This window comes from Hyperoodon ampullatus (genome assembly GCF_949752795.1).
Source record: "Hyperoodon ampullatus genome assembly, chromosome: 4".
Lineage (NCBI taxonomy): Eukaryota > Metazoa > Chordata > Mammalia > Artiodactyla > Ziphiidae > Hyperoodon > Hyperoodon ampullatus.
In genome coordinates, this window is record NC_136917.1 from 29,657,011 (window position 1) to 29,674,044 (window position 17,034).

General features: G+C 54.7%; 1 protein-coding gene across 1 annotated transcript in view; it reads right to left on the bottom strand.

The window, feature by feature from the left end:
* Nucleotides 1-15,904, bottom strand: part of RANBP3 (RAN binding protein 3) — a gene marked incomplete at its 5' end in the record, with an annotated part of 53,453 nt that extends 37,549 nt beyond the window's left edge. The window contains one exon of the mRNA XM_079702175.1: nt 15,800-15,904. Within this exon, the coding sequence (XP_079558301.1) occupies nt 15,800-15,904 (105 nt within the window). The remainder of the gene's footprint in view (nt 1-15,799) is intronic.
* Nucleotides 15,905-17,034: the final 1,130 nt, after the last annotated feature.

Consider the following 17,034-nt stretch of genomic DNA (forward strand, 5'->3'; position numbering starts at 1 on the left):
GACTCAGGTCCAGGACTTCCGTTGGAGCTACTGGGGAAGGGGCGCTCTTTCTCTGCTGGGGCTGCCAGCAGCCGGGTGTCACCACAAGGGGTCCTGGAGCAGAGCCAATCCAGCAGGAAGCAGAGCTGGGGATGGAGGAAGAAACTGAATCCTGGAGACACGGCTGGAAGCCTTGGGCCAGCAGGCCCGAAGCTAACCCCACCCCCACCCTGACTCTTCAGTGAGGCCAGCAAATGCTGATTTTTGCTTAAGCTGGCCTAAGCTTGACTTCTGTCTGTCCCTTGTCTCTAAGAGCCTCCGGCCTCTCCGGGAGAAGAGGACTAGCCGCTGTAGACTTAATTAAACACACACCATACCCTGTAGAAGAAACCTGGGACTGGCCTCACAGTGAAGCCAAAATGCTCTTTCTCTTCCTAGCAGGCATCACCACCTGATGTACCGTGTGTGTGGGGGTTTATTATGGTCTGTCTCCCCTACTAAGGGATCAACTCTATGAGATCGGAGCCTCTGCCTCGTGCCCCTTGTGTCCCACGGTCTGAGAACAGTAATCGGCACCCTGCAGGGATTCAACAAGTACTTGGTGGAGGGATCAGTAAGGCAAGAGGGGCACTGAGAAAATGACTGCCAGGCTGTAAGGAAGACTGGAACGGAGAGGAAGCATCTGAGTGGTAGAGGAAGAGCTTCCTGGTGCTGGAACTGTGATGGCTGATGTGCAGGCACCCAGGAGGGGCTGCCTGTGGGCCCCCGGGGCAGGACGGGAACAGAATTAGTTTCAGCAGGAGGCTGCCTGTGGTGCGAAGGTCCTGCCCAGCACCTCCTGGACCACACGGCAGGGTCTGGGCGCAAGCTGGGAGAGGTCCCATCTGCTGGAGGAACCCTCCTGCATGGCAACGGGGCATGTCGCACGGCTGCGGGCAGAGGCCAGCGAGAGGGGGGCATGGGGCTCTGAGCTTGGAAAGCAGACCTCCCCTCATCACCTCCACTGCTGTAGTTCAGACCTCCCTTCTCTCTCTGCCTCTACCCTCACCCCCTGAAGTGAGGCCTCCACAGAGCAGCCAGAACCACTGGTGTGAAACTCACACTTTCAACTCGGCAACTCCTCCCATACTAGGGTTGAAGGCCGTTCAAGAAGGCCACCCCACACCGACCATGACTGTGGCACTGAAGAGCCCCCAGCATGTCCCACGCCTCTGGACTTCTGCCTGGCTTAGTCCCTCTGCCTCCAAGACATTCTCAACTTCTCTTCCGTGGCCGACACACATTCAGGTAGAGACACCACCTCCTCCAGGATGCTCCCAGTTTGAACTGGGCTCCTGAAGCCTGCTCTGGCTTATATCCTGCATGGGTTACACCAAGGCTACCTGTCCGGGAGGCTGAGAGATCACAGACACAGCATCTGAAACAGCTCTGCACGCAGCCTGTCACCTGGTGTGTGCAGTGTAAGAACCGTCCAGTAAATGTTTGAACTAAACCCCTTCTGTACTTCTTCACATGGGTAGCACCAGCTGCTATGTGATCACATAAATATTTATGAAGCCCTTGCTCTGTGCAAGGCATCACAGGAAAAATGCGGAAAATGCGGAACGGGAAGCCGGGGGCAGAAAACTTCAGGGTAAAATGTCTGATGAAAAGGGAGGGTTGTGTCTGTTTACTTGGCCGTGTGTGTGTGTGTGTGTGTGTGTGTGTGCATGTGTGTGTGTGCGCGCGCATGCTACTTGCTTATTTGCTCCCCTGGCAGTATCCTCTCCTGGACCTTAAGCTCCATAAGAGTGGGGCCTCTGTTGTGTTCGCCTCTGTATCTTCAGAGCCAAACGCAGTCTCACACATAACACATGCTCAACAAGCAGTTAGAGAGCAAGCGGAACGCCGTGGGCCACACGGGCTGGGGCCAGGGAGGCCTGGGCCCTGGAAGCCCACCTTGCGGGCCACAGGGACCCCTGAGGAGGGCAGGTTTGGGGGACAGAACTTCGGTCAGTTCTCTACCAAAGACACAAAGCATCAGAGCCATGCGTGTTTCATTTCTGCTCATCCGCTTTAGGGCCCAAAGTCCGTAAACTGCAAGCTAGTCCCGAGTCCACGGCAGCAACACACACGTGCCCCCTTCCAGGCAGACTGTCTTTAACTGTCCCACATCACCAATGCTTCTGGTTGTCACCGAAAAAGCAGCGTCATCCAGCCAACTGAAACCCAAGTTCGGGGAACGAACAGGGGACAGAAGCAACGAGGCTCCTTGGACCTGCCTGAAGCCCCAGTCCAGCTTTTCTTTCACAAGTGAAGGGAAAACCACCACCAGAGATTTGCAGAGAGACCTAGGCCACCGCAAAGACCTAAAATATTAAAACGTTAACCAAATACACATTACTTGATCCAGCTTCTGTCCACCAGGTGTTTTTTTCTTTGTTTTTTGGTTCTGTGAAGTGCTCCCTGGGACTTCCCTGGTGATCCAGTGGTTAAGAATCTACCTTCCAATGCAGGGGACGTGGGTTCGATCCCTGGTCGGGGAGCTAAGATCCCACAAGCTGTGGAGCAACTAAGCCCGCGCACCAAGTAGGGAGAAGCCCGCGCACCGCAGCAAACAGTCCGCATGCAGCTAAGACCCGACGCAGCCAAATAAATAAATACTCCTTCATCAAATTAGTCTGTAAAAAAACAGCCCACCTGGAGCATTGAACAGACTCATCAACATAAGAAAGGTTAAGAAAACCAACAGTAAAGAAACCTGTTTCACCAAATGTTCCCCAAAGTTATCTGACCAGGCAACCCCTTTCCAGGAACACCCGTGACGAGGCCTGAGAACTGTGGGTGACTGCGGCCAACACTGCTGTGTGAAGTGGGGTGGGATTCGGAACCCTCAAGTCACCTCAAAGAACAGCCCTGCTCTGGGTGGCACAGGCACTACCGTCTGGGACACGCTGAGTGCGTCGGCCTCACCTCAGCTTCCCAAGGTGCCGATGCCAAGTCCAAGGTGGCTGCTCTTGGTCTGAACCCCTCCCCCATTCTCCTCCACACGACCCTCCTCAGCTCCTGTGCCCCAGATGGCTCCCTGCCTGAGCCCAACCGTGATCCCAGCTCCCAGCAAGGGAAAGCCCCTGCTTCCCCGATCCCCCAGGGGGCGGTGGGTGGTGGCTGGGAGGCCGGGGACAGACCTGGACAGGCTGAAAGGAGTAGCCCCTGGTGACACCTCCCCGGTGACATCCCGGCCCACAGCACGGGCTCTCCCTCCTGTCCCCTGCCACCCTCCACCCAACTGTCTGCTTTGGATGTAAACCTTGGGGCAGCACAGCTGTGATCCCCAAGGACCAGGACTGGGTTCTGGACTTGGTCTTCGCAGTCCTGGTGATAAGCACAGACAGGTAAGCCCAGGTGTGGGAAGTCGCAGATCTCTGCTCCTGTGCCACCCCTCTGCCAGATGTCTGGGACCCCTCCCTGCTCCCAGGGGCACTGCTGACGTGGCTGTGACCGTCAGGGTGCCCTGCCCACCCAGCTGAGCCGGGAACCACTCCTCCAGCTGCACCTCGCGCTACGTTCATAGAGGCAATCATGACAGTCACTTGTCAACTACAACTTCCAGCGATTCCACACATCTGAGTGCCCACTGTGCACCAGGCACCATGCTGGCTTTTACGGTGTGCTGGTGACATGGAGAGACATGTCCCCTGCCTGCCAGGAGCTGACATCAGACTTAGTTGGACGTTACAACACAGGGGAAGCACAGAAGGCACTCAGACCGTGGAGCTGGGGCACCCAACCCGGTGAGGCTGCAGAGAAGGAGCAGATCAGGGAGGGCTTCTTGAAGGAAATGCCACTTAAGCAGAAGGAACAGCATTTAGCCAGGTGACCAGGAGCGGGGAGGAATGAGGCAGCACTGGAGGAACTGGAGGAAGGTCAGGGTGGCACCACTGGACTCCCTTAAAGACAGATGGGAAACACGCCAGCCCAGGGCGAGAGGAGCGGAGTGCAATCCCTCACACCTGCATGGCCCGGCGTAGAAGCTCCTGGCAGGTAAGCACCAATCACACTCAGGCAGTTCCTATCTTGAGCAAAGGAACCAAAGACGGCTCCAAAGAAGTCGGGGGTCCCTAAGGTGCAGGCTGCCTCCTGACCCAAAGGGCCGTAGACCATTCTCCCTGCAGGGAGTGGAGGTCTCTGGGTAACAAAGGGGTCACCAAGGAGGCAGGCCCTTCTACTAAAGCAGAAACGACTGACCAGGGGCACTGGGACAAGGGAAAGTCCTCGGATGGCTTGGGTGGGTGCGTGCGTGCGTGGGAAGTTCTAAAAGCCCCACCCTGAAGGCATCGCTGTAATCTGTGTACAATGTCTTTGTCAGGGAGAGAGCCTGTAAACTGCCTCCTCAAATAGTGGGTAAGGAGGGTACAAAGGAGGAGGAGAGTTTTAAGAAGCCCCACACTTGTCAGAATTAAAACAGTGGGATTCCTGATACCACCACTACAAGTAGGCCAGGGTAACAGCACTCAGGGTTTCATCTGTGTCTTTTCTGCCCAGAGATTGACTGGTGGCAAAACCCTTGAAACAAAATGCCTCCTGTATCTATTTCAGACCAGCAAGGAAGGGGACGGAGAGGGTACTGCCCTGCAGCCAGTCTAAGGAGGAGGAACTCCTAGGGAGAGGGTGGGTGATGGCAGCTGCCCGGATGTGAGGAAAGGAGGCCAAGTCCCTACTGCAAGCAAGGGAAGGGGAGCGAGGAGCTGGCCTGGACCCCAGAGGTGGCCCCGGGGTAGAAGGGTGTGTGCCCCCACCCTCCAGGCCTCTGCCACGTAGTCACAGCGAGGACATTCCCAGATGGGGTTTCCCAGAACCCTGGGATGGTCTCTCACACAGGCCAGCAGTCATCGATCAGAAAGCTTACGGGCCAGGCACCAAGGTGCTCAGCGCTTTATCCACATCACTGTCCTGAAACTTCACAACCACCTTAGGAGGTAGGTCCTTAGTTTACAGAACAGGAACGGAGACTCAGAGAGGGCGAGCGACTTGTCCAAGGTGGGGCTGGGTCTCCAAGCCAGGCGGGCCTGTCCCTGGTCCCTGACCCCCGCTACTACCCATGCACCGCAAGGGCAAAAGGGAGAAGTCACCACCCCATTTTGCTTCCTCCCATCTTTCCCGCTCAGGTGGGCCTCGAAGCTAAGAAACTGAGACTCTTCTTTTGAGAAGTAACATCAGGAATAAAGCAGCTGTCAGTGAACATTCTAGACAAACATCTCTGGAAGAGTACAAACGAAACTAGAGGGTGAGCGATGGACTGTGGGGTGGGCCCGAGGCTTCCAGCAAGTCTTGCGACCATCTGCTTCAGATGAGTGTGCAGTTACACCAAGGGCAGACCCTCAGGCTCCTCGAGGAGAGAATGGAGACCCACGCTTAACGGTGAGGCCTGCTACGCCTCTGCAGCTGTCAAATGTGTAACCGTGGGAGACTCTACGTAACACATTCACACCAAAGGTGAAAACACACACATTCTCTGTGTGTTTTCAGCCCCGCATGCAGGTTTTCCTTCTTCACACTGTGCAGGGAGGCAAGTACACAGAAGCCACGGGCAGACCTGCCCCTCGACAAGCTCTGGCACGCCCCCGTGGCTGCCTCCAGCCTCTGTCTCTGAGGATGTCTGCTAAACTAAACAGAAGAAAATATGTAGACCCAGGAAAACACACAGAGAAGGGAATCTGGAATATCTTGGCCTGTTCTGTTTATTCCCCTCCTAAACGATGGATCGAACACCTGCCAGGAAATAGCCCCCATCTGGAAAGCCACATAGAATTCTTGTCCAAAATGTCAGCAAGGTAGTTGTGCAAAATGAGCTTTAATCCTGCGCTGATGTGTCTTAATCTTATCTGTGCAAAAAATATGGAAAGCATCTTGCCAACACAAACAACAGTCTGTTAATACGTGGCAACTGCTTTAATCCTGCGACACTTACTATCTCAACCCTTCGAGTCCTTTCTTTTCTCAGGAATTATTATAAACAGTCCTGCGCAGCAACATAAAGGTGAATTTGTCACCGATGTGTCAACTCTGTTCGCCAACTAATTCTTTGGTGAAGAGTAGAACTGATCTCAATCATGCTGTTGCTAGGCAATACCTCTCTGATTTCAGTGTACCGCAGGCTCAGCTAGTGGGCAGTGGGTCCCTTCATTCTTTTTTTGGTACTTGAATATATTTTTCCTCAGGCAGCTCTCAACTGGTCTCGTGGAAATCATAGGGGGGCACAGTTTTGGGAGATGATGGTATATCTTTCATCTTATGCCCTTCTTGCTGGGATGCTCTTCATCACAAAATTACCATCACCTACTGAAACCCGAGCCACTCTTCAGGGCTCTAACATGACCCTACATTTCTGACAACAGCGGGGGTAATAAGCCACTTGGATTTGCTGAATGGCCCTAACTAGACCCAGAGGCAGGCGCTTTACATACCCCGTCTCATTCAATGTCATCACAGCCCTACGGCATAGAAATTATTTATCGTCTCTGATTTGCAAATCACAAAACAAGACTGAGAGGCCTCGGAGAGACACGTGCCCTGCCCAAGTCACGAAGCTGGTACACAGCAGAGGTGGGACCAGAACCCTAAGCCTGACTTCCAAGCTGGGTGCCTCACATCTCGCTCGACCCCTCTCAGGCCAAGCCACATCCACCTTCTTTACTTCTAGAAGCACCAGCCCTGCAGCCCTCTCCGATCCCTCCACCCCTGCCCCATCCACTCAGACTACAAGCTGCTGGGGCAGACCCTGCACTTTGGATACCTCTGTGCCTTAAATCCAGGAAAACCCCCATAAACCTATTAAAAAATCAAACAAAGTCAGCAACCTCACATAAAACTACTGAGAAATCGGGGAGCCAGCTTTGACAGCACTTTTCTATTCTGCCACTAGATGGCGCGACACAAGCACAGCTGAGATGAAGTATCGATGCAAGCGGCCGCTGAAGATTCAGGGGAAAGTTCCAGTGAAGACAGCGGAAATCCCCTCACAGGAAGGAGAGCTAAGGACTCCAGAAAATCTGCTGAGGCTGCAGACCAAATGATGAAGTTTGGGAACGCGGGCGCTGGTTTCTGGGTGTGTTCAGATGGGCCTCAACCACCTGCGGCTGGGACCCTGGGCTAATTCACGCACTTTCCCCACCTACTGCCTGTGTCTGTCAACAGGGATGGTACCTACACCCCAGTCGGTTCGGAAGGACTGAAGGAAATGATGCCTATCAAGTGCTTGGGAAGCGGCTGGCACGCAGTCCAAATTCCACGCTGGCGTTACTATTGTTACTAGAATTCCACACAGAGACTGCAGATACACTGACGCCGTCTCAAAGCAGGGGTCTTGGACTCCAGGACTGTCTCCAGTCGCCAGGCCCTCAACGATGATAAACACCTCCCGGTCTGGCCCCTTCCAAGAGTTACCTGGACATGAGGACACCTCACCACAAATAGTCTCTCATAATCCCTTGAGCCCTTCTGAGGCCGAGGGAATCACTGAGGTGAGAGCCGACGGCAGGCCCGCTAGCCAAGCCCTGCTCACAGCAACACGACTTCCTGAGAACCCACGATGAGCCAGGTGCGAGGCACCAGGCACTGGAGACAGGAGGAAAGGTGGACGAGGCCGCAGCCATCTAGTGGGAAGAGAAGAGAAAAACAAGCAGCCGGAGGCGTGCGGGGATAATGAGGAAACCCTGGAGGCAGGCGCTAGACGGCCGCTGGAGCAGGGCGGTGGGCAGAAGGGGGCCGCGGTGGTGGGGGGTGGGGGGAAGGCCTCTCCCAGGCACCATCTGAACCTTGGGTGTGAAGGAGCGACCAGGTGAAGGCAGAGTATGCCGGGCAGAGGGAGCCCCAAGAACGAACAACCTAAGGACAGGAAGAACCCGGAAGAGCCCATGTGACCCCAGAGTTTCCTTAGGGGAGGGTAGGAGTTTGGGGAGGGGGAGCATGGTGAGGAGTCCAAGCAGGGGTGTGATATGATCCGGTTCATTTTTCGGAAAGACCACCTGGCAGTGGTCCTCACGAATCCTTTCCATTTCTGCGTGTCATGAAATTTTGTAATATGATGTCGGGGAAGGTCACCCTGGGAGTGGTGAGGAGAACAGATCTCAGGGAGGCAGGAGTTGTTGCCAGGGGGCCAGCGAGGAGCCCTCAGGTGCTGTCCGGGTGAGAAGCGGCAGTGACAGGGAGGCTCAGGCAAGTCTTGTGGCCTTGCAGCCTGGGCGAGGCGGCTGGAGCCTGACTATTCTGGAGACAGAGCGTGCTGGTGCCTGAGCTGTGGAAGCACGCCTCGCTCACTCAGTGGCCGACGTGGTCAGCAAACACAACCCCCATTTTTCTGACAAGACTCCACAAGCAGGCGGCCCCCTCCAAGTGGCACTGATGAAGAGTAACCCAGGCCCTGGACTCTCAGATCCCCAGCGGCCACGTCAATGCTGCAAAACATCCTTTCTCCTCCGAGCAAACAGGAGCCTGTTTTCTCACTCCTGCCACCTGAGAAGCCAAACTCTACGGAACTGTGTTCCCCACTCCCGCTCTGCTGTTACAGATGCAACACAGGCGTTAATTCTGGGCCGATGAATTATCAAAATTCTGGGTGGCAAGCCTGGGGGAGTTTAACTTAGCAAAGGCATTTAAAATGTACTGCAAAAGCAAAGCTTACCTCCTAGACACGTGCATGGAGAAACCACTGTCGTCTCTGTCAGGTTTCAGAACGAGGGCCCAGGGAGTCAAAATGATCCACTGGAAAGGATGAGCTGGGCTCCTAGACTCAGTGGCTGGAGGTGGGCACACTGGGACAGGCCGACTCCTCTTACAGACACGGCCTTGGGCTTCCGCCCCCGTGGAAGGGAATGGCCCAGATGCAGAGCATCTCGGAAGGTCCTCCCCTTGAACTTGGAACAGTGCTGAAGGTCACGGAAAACACTGTTCCCCCTTAACAGGGACATGAAGTCCATGATGCCAAAGGCTGCCAAAAGGCCATAATGGAAAAAAAAGGTTGGGAGGGTGAGCCCTAAGCTCTAGTTGGCAAACAGCTTATTCTCGGACGCTTTTATTTTGCCCCCGATTCCACCCCCCGGACACTGGGCAATGTCTGAAAACATTCTTGGGTATTACGATGGGGAGGAGTTACTAACAGCATCCAGTGGATGGAGGTCAGGGGTGCTGATCAGCCTCCTACTGTGCACAGGACGCTCCCCCAACCACAAATGATCCAACCCCAAATATCAACTGTGCTGAGGTTGAGAAAAAGACTGAGTCAGATCCCTAACTCACATAATACACCAAAGTAAATTCTCAGTGTGTCAGACGGCACAAACCAGGGTGACGGCCCAGCATCTGTGAATTACCTCCTCTCTCCCTCCGGCTCCATTTGTGTATTTAAATGTGTGCAGCATCCTAGGACTTTAGTAGATCAGAGGACTATGTTGCACAGTCTCTTGGCAGGGGGAGGGTCAACAGAATCCCCTAACACAGGGGTACTCAAACAGGGGCGATTTTGCCCCCGAGGGGACATCTGACAACGTCTAGAGACATTTGGGTAGAGGTCAGGGGCACTGCCAAACATCCCACAATACACAGGACAGATCCCACTGGAATGTCTCAATGAAACTCTGCTATAACCCGAAAGGAGCTCTCTCTCTACCTAGGCATCCAATCAGAAGACTAACAGCCAGTAGTAACTGACATAGATCTGCACCCACCAGTGGGCCAATCCCGTGCCATACGTTCCTTTCACACAACAATCCTCAGACTTGATTGGCATTGTTCCCATTCTACAGATGAAGGAATTTAGGTCAAACAATTTGCCCAAGCTCCTGGGCAAGTGGCAGAGACAAGACACAAACCAAGGGCACTTCCGACTGTGCCACAAGCTATCACCCGGAGCCTGCCAGTCAGTTCCGGTCTAAAATTCCTTTGAGGCTTGAGACGGGGAGAAACCCACATGGATCTCCCTACAGGCCCCACTCAGGCCAAGCACCTGTCTAAGAGGTGCTACGACAGGGCTGAAACCCAAATGCCAGCCAAGGTCAGGCAGGCACTGGAAAAGGGGGAAGCGGGCCAGGTCCCAAGCAAGTCGGTGGAGACAGCGGCGTCCAGGAAGGCACAGTCTATCTCAAGGTGGCAGCTGCTCCTTAGTCCTGGCAAATCATTACTGTGCAGGAATGCAGGCTGAGGCTGGTTGCTGTTTTTCAAGAGAAATCAGAAGCCTGGATTATTCTTTCCCCTGAAATCTCGGAATTCTTAAGTACTGGCTCCTAATTAAAAGCAAACAAAGGCAAACCTTAATGAGCCAAATTATATACGTCTGTTTGCCCCCAAAGCAAGGTTACAACTTCTGCCTGTGGTTTTTGACTCTGGCTCCACGTCGTAAAACATCTGTGGGGTCCTAGACACTGTGGACCTTCTGCAACAATCTCCAACGGTGCAGCCAAAGCATCAGTTTTAATTCTCCTCCACAACCTCCTCAAATAAGCGTGAAGCGCGGTCAGGGTTAAGATTCACAGCAAGTGCTACGCAATAGCACCAAGTGCCAAGACAACCGAGGATGAAGTGGAGTACAGGGACTTTACTCTGAGACCCTGTGCTGTATAGTTTTCTACCAAGCAGTGCACAGCCACACCGAACACGGCTCGTGGGACCACAGGAAGGTTAGTGCACGAAGGTGGCAAAAACAAACCCCCTTCAAACAAAACAGAGAACCCCTGCTGCTTGCTGCCAGCACTACCACCAGATCCTGAATAGACAACGAAGCAAACCCATCTGCCTCCTGATGCTTTCAAAGTACCATGGAGAGCTACCAAGGCTCGGCCAGGTCAATACCAGCTGCCTTTCCCACGTAGTTTCCATTACACGAGAAAGGCCCTTTTCAAGTCCCCCAAATCCATCCCATTGCTCCCCAAATGGCCCCCATTTCCCACTCTACCCCAGCCTATTCTCTGGGCCTGAACTCACTTACTAGGCAGGAATTCGACTGGTACCTAAAATGCCCCCTTGGCCGGCCCCAAACACCGTCCCCGCTCCCAAGGCCATTCTAAGCTCCCTGGCTCTGACCCTAGGAACTTCCTGTCGCCTCCTCTCTCTCCAGCTCCTTCAGCGTACAAGCACACAGCAGATCCCGACCGGCCCTCATACCCCAGGATGCCCGCAGGTAACGGGACTGCTGGGGTGAGTCCATTTCCCAGTTAACTGGGAGGCAGGCTGGAGACGTGGTGGAGAAGTTTTAAACTTGCAGAACTGCAAGCTTTTCTGTCTATACAAAGGATCCCCGTCAAAACTTAAATTTTCTTCCAAGTACATAAAGACTTTAGTATGGTACCCTCAGCTGCCGCCAGGCCCCATCCGCCCCGGGGGTGAGAGGCACGCGAGAGTTGACCTCAGGACAAACCCCAGGGTTAATGTTTATCATAACTTCATGAAAACTTTGAAAAATTGCTTCTCACTTCTCCTAAGGATTAAGTTTAGGGCAGGGGAAGGGGGTGATGAGAATCAAGTGAACTGAGGACTCCAACTGTTCTGAGTTCTAGCTCATCAATAAAAACTCAGCTGCATCCCATCTTCTCTGGGCTTAGGTTTTAAATCAAAAAGTAAGGTGAGAACTGATGAAAGCCAAACCACCCTTGAAAATCTCTGGACTGATACTTGGTCAGGCCAGATCGGGGGTTCTCAATGGGGGGCAACTGTGGGGGGGCTCCCCCCACCAGGGGACACTGAGCAATGTCTGGACACTTGTGGTTGACATGACTGGCGGAGGGGGGAGGGTGCTATTGGCATCTAGTGGGTCGAGACCAGGGAAGCTGATCAACATCCTACAATGCCCAGCACAGCCTGACAACAGAGAATTATCTGGCCCCAAATGCCTAGAGTGCCGAGGCTGAGAGCCCCTGCCTAGATGATCACGCAATCAAAGTCAAGACAGAACCTAAGAGGACGACAGCCCAGCTCTGGCTGCCTCTCATCCTGGGCTCACCCCAGGGGGTGGATTCAGTGGGGGTGGATTCACCTGCACTGTTCAGACTCACTTCTTGCCCTCTCTTGCTTCGCTTTGAACACTTCAGCTAAATGGGTCTGTAACATAAGTCCACCACAGTAAAAATAGCTACTATTTACTGTTTATTACCAGGCTGAGATAGGCGCTAAAGAATTTATATGCGTTAATTCAGCCAAGGGTCACAGCAACCATGGGATAGATACGATCATCGTTATCCTCATTTTGTTGGTTAGAAAACTGAGGCTCAAAGGAGTTAAGAATTTGGCCAAAGTCACTCAGAGAGTACAAGGCAGAGTAAAAACACAAACCCGGTTCTAATGCAAAGCCTGTGCCCAACCATCACTTTATATGGAGGCTCTCATTGAGGGTGATTCTCCCCACCTCCTGCCCTGGGACACTACACAATGTCTGAAGACATTTTTGGCTGTCACGACCCCTGGGGTAGGGGTGCAGGGGAGGGTGTGTGCTACTGGGATCTTATGTGTAGTCAGGGATGCTGCTATGATGCTCAACATCCTACAGAGCAGAGGACAGCCCCTCAACAGAGAATCACCTGGTCCAAAATGTCAATAGGGCCAAAGTCGAGAACCCTGCTTTATACGGTCTCTTGGGTTTCCACCCTGCATGTCCGCAGGCTGGCAAGGCGTCATATGCACGTGGTATCTTTTAAGGCTGGGATCTAGAATCCAAGATCTCCTATAGCTCAAATATGCTTTGCTCACCCTCTTCTCAGTCTCTTTACCTTTACCAGGGACCAAACGCTGCCTTCAAATCCCGATGCCGGTCTACAAGGCAGAATAACCCCAGAGACAGGATGATTAACGACTTTGGGATGTATCAGTAGCGAAATGCCAAGCAGAAGAGAATATCCCAGGACACAAGTGTACAACACCCACACACTCCTAGGAGAGAAACATTCCAGTTGGACCTTAGTAGTCATGGACTACAGGACTACCAACAAAGGGCCATGGGAGTTGCTGTCACAGCTGAGATCGCCATGGCAAGGAGAGCCAGCAAGATGCTATTCTGGATACACAACTGGAAGTGTTTCTTTCCACACAAGCACAGCGCTCCCAACCTGTACTACTCAAGCCAGTGCTTCTCAACCCTAGCTGCACATCGGGACCACCCGTGCTGTTTTCTGTCTCTATAGATGCCCAGGTGTGAGGACGGATATGCTTAGGATCCCAGTCTGGAAAGGCAGAAGCCGAGAGGGGCGTCTGAGATTAAACAACAAGTGGGAAAGCACACGTATGGCACAGTCCCTAAAGCTTCAAAATGCATAGGCAAGGAATTCCTAGTTCACATAGTGGATAAGAAATTAAAGATCCTAACAGGCTGCACAAGCCCAAACCAGAAATGGAGTGGAGAAACACATGACAACCAATTAAAGGGCAGCAGAGATATGAGAGGCATAAAAGACCACTAAGATTTGATGTTTTTGGAGACAGCTAGGCCAGAACTAGTGTCAGAGGCAAAGTACTAGGTGAGTGTGGCATTTACTAGGCAAAAACTTTAAGTACTACAGAACAGTCCGTTTTCTCTATCTTACACTTAACCTGTTCAACCACGCAATTTACAATCGACAGCTCATGTGTCAGCGCATATGCTAGAAATGGTGTCCCTGGAAAACAGGAATCCATAATTTTCCCTTTGTGCTCAAAGGTATACCTCACCACGAAGGTCCTGACTGATGAATGCACTCATTCCTTCAACAAACATTTCTTGGACACCTATTCTGCGCCAGGCACTATCCTAATTGGGGTGGGGGATCCATCAGTGGCAGAGAGAAATCCTCGCCCTCATGGAGCTTACGTTCTAGAAGCAAACAAGCAGACCTAGCACACCGGTTGGTGCTAAGTGCCGTGGGGCAACATGAGGCGGGGCAGAGGGGATAGGGAACGCGGATACGATTTGAAATAGGTGGCCAGAGAAGTTCTCAACGATAAGGGAACATGTGAGTAAAAACCTACAGGAGGGGCAGGAGCGAGCCGTGGGGACACGTGCAGGAAGGCTGACTCAGGCAGAGGAACCAGCGGGTCCAAAGGCATACAGGAGAGAGGATGTGGACCACGCAAGGGACGCGGAGACAGCCAGAGTGGATAAAGCAGGGCCCGTCGGGGACAGAGTGGCGGGAGAGGAGGACAGGGAGGTCTCGGGGGCCATCTGCCTTCGGGGTTGGGAAACTGTCAGCTGGCTAAAGGTGGAAGGGAGGCCCAGGCAGCAGCAGTGGTGGTGGTGAGAAGTGGTCACTCCCGGAAAGATTTTTAAGGTAGAACTGACAAGATGTGCTGTGGCACGGGAGAGAAAGAGGAGTCAAGGGCGACATCAAGGTGTTTGGTCTGAGCCATTCAAAGGATGGACTTGCCATTTACTACAAGTGGAGAACGACGGTGGGGTGGGCGGGTTTGGGGGAGAAAGACAGGGGTTTTGTGTGATGTGACTATATTGCACATCCAAATGGAGATGTCGAACGCGACGTCGCACGAGTCTTGAATTCAAGAAAATGAATGAGTCCAGTACACAAACACACAAAATGTGTCATACTGACTCGCATTTATCCAGTCCCCGTTCTGCCTGTAAATGGATCTTGTGAATGGAATGCCTCAACCCTCCACCGGCTCCTTTGTCTTATCAAAGACATGCGGCGTACATGGCGGGGTGGGAGTGGGGGGTGTTCTGAAGTCAGACCACCTTGACCACATCCCTGCTCCTTACTAGCTGTGTGACCTGCCTTGGACAAGTAACTTAACCACTCTAACTCAGCTTCCTCATGGAGAACAGGAGCCCACGGTACCTTCCTCCGGGAGCTTTTGTGAGGAGTGAGGGTTACTCCAGATCACACGCGCCCAAGGCTTTGAACAGTACCTGGTAGCACTCCAAATGCTCCAGCAGGGTGAGCACTTATTATTTGTCATTCGTGCATTCGTGCCGCTCAGTACAAACCTCAGGCCAGCAGGGAGCAGGGTATGGGGGGAAATCAGGGCCAGGCAGGTAGATCGCTTGCCTGTAGTTGTGCACCTGGACACGGAGGGAGCTAAAAATAGGCCTCAGAAAGTCTTGAAGCTACTAGAGATCTCAACGCCACGATTGATTTCATCAGACAGCGGCTGATGGGGCGCTCTCCCTGGGCCATTCGGAACTGTAACCTTGTCAAAATCGCTCAGCCAGGATGTCAGCGCTCCGCAGAGGAGGGGATCGCACAGTCTCTGTCTCTGTCTGAGAGTGCAACCAAAAAAAACGGCCGAAAAGCCGCCAGGGCTTTCAGTGGCTCACATCCTGCGGCTGGACCTAAATGAGCGGAGACGAGACGCGACTCTCGGGTCGCCAGGAAGGATCCGAGGGAACTGGCGGGAACTGGGGGGCTGAATTGGGGGTGGGGGTGAAAACAAACAGGACGTTCTCCATCCTCGGCGTGGGGCAGGCCCGCGGAGGATGAGAAGCCCACAGGACCAGTGGGTGGGCCGGCTCGGCAGCCAGGCCGGGGAAGGGGAAAAGCCGGGGTCCCCGATAACGAGGGGGCGGGGAGGGAGCGTGGCGCGCTGGGCCCGCGACCAGGCCCGGAGATCCATTTACATCCGAGGCCGAGGCGTTGAGGCCGCGCTCCCGCCCCCTTCGGCCCCCGGCCTGGCCTGCGAGGCGGAAGGGCCTCAGGGCCGCGGCCCCCGCCGTCTCCAGAGCCGTATGGCCGGACGGTGGTAGGGCCGGGGCTACCGGGAGTGATGGGCCGGGCCGGTGAGCCCGGCCTGAGGGGACGCAATGGGGGACGGCTGCGGGACCCGCTGGGCCGCTCTCCCGGAGGAGACAGGCCCCCCGCACCCCGGGGTGCTCAGCCCTCGGGCCTGTGGCCCCCGGGCCTCCCGCCGCCCGTTCCCTGGCCGCCGGCTGGCCCCCGACGGCGCCTCCCCTACCTTCGTTCGCCAGGTCCGCCATTTTACTTCCTTAAGCCCTCCCACAAGGCCCCGCGCCGGCCCGGGCTCGTCTGCCTTCTGCCAGAAACTCCCGCGCGTGCGCACTTGCCAAGTCGACTCCGAGCAAAGCGGGCAGTTAGCGGCTGCGCGCGGAGCCCAGCGCGGAGAAGCTCTCGGGATCCGGGTCCGAGCCGGGCCAAGCTCGGAGCAGGCGCCTGCGCAGTAACCGCCCCCGCCTCCTTTTCCCGCCGACCGAGGGGGCGTGGGCAGGGCAGGGCAGGGCGCACGCGTAGTGGGCCTCGCGCGCGCCGCGAGCAATGTGGGAATCTGCGTTCCCTGCGGCTGCGCGCCCGGAGTGGGCCTTCACGCTGCTGCTTTCCGCTTGTTTTTCGGCCTCGCACCCTCGGTGGGAGCTTGAACCGTGGAGGGCGCCGCGACCGACGCCTTCTCCTAGGTAGATCCCTGGGTCGGGGCGGGGGGCGGGGCTTTCCATGTGCGCAGTCCCGAGGCCCGGAGGGAGGCCTGTAGGGGGTCGTGGGGCGCCTTGTGTCACCCCAGGCCTCAGTTTCCCCTTCTAAGGGACCAGTACTTTAGGCAAACTTTCTGAGGCCACGTGGAGAGGTGGGGGATGGTTGGGGGAGTAGAGGTCAGAGGTTGAGGATCACTGGCCAAAGGGAAGGTTCATGGCGGGGCGGGGCACAGGTGTTGATCCGGGACTTGACCTCACAGAGCCATCAGAATGGGAGCTCCAGGACGACTGGCCCCTGAGGCCCCGTACTGAACAGCGCCTGGCACCGAGCCTCATCGAGTGTCTTCATCGATCACGTGGGCTGATGGCCACTCCCTCCCGCCCCCCACCCCCACCCCCACCCCCACCCCCACGACTGAGAGGAGAATATTGGACGCCCTGGGCTCATTCGCGACTCACCTGCTACGCAACATCCCGCGGGCTCTGCCTCATCTCCTAAATAGAGCCCAGATCTCCCCAGCAGGGCTCTCTCTCCCTACTCCAGGACAGACCATTCTCATCTCTCTCCTGGAAAACCCGATAGCATCTTTCTCTCTCTCTGCTCTCTTTCCTTTCATTCTTATGAAATAAGCAGCACACAGAGGAATCTTTCAAAAATGTGAGTTAGATCAAGGGCACATCTT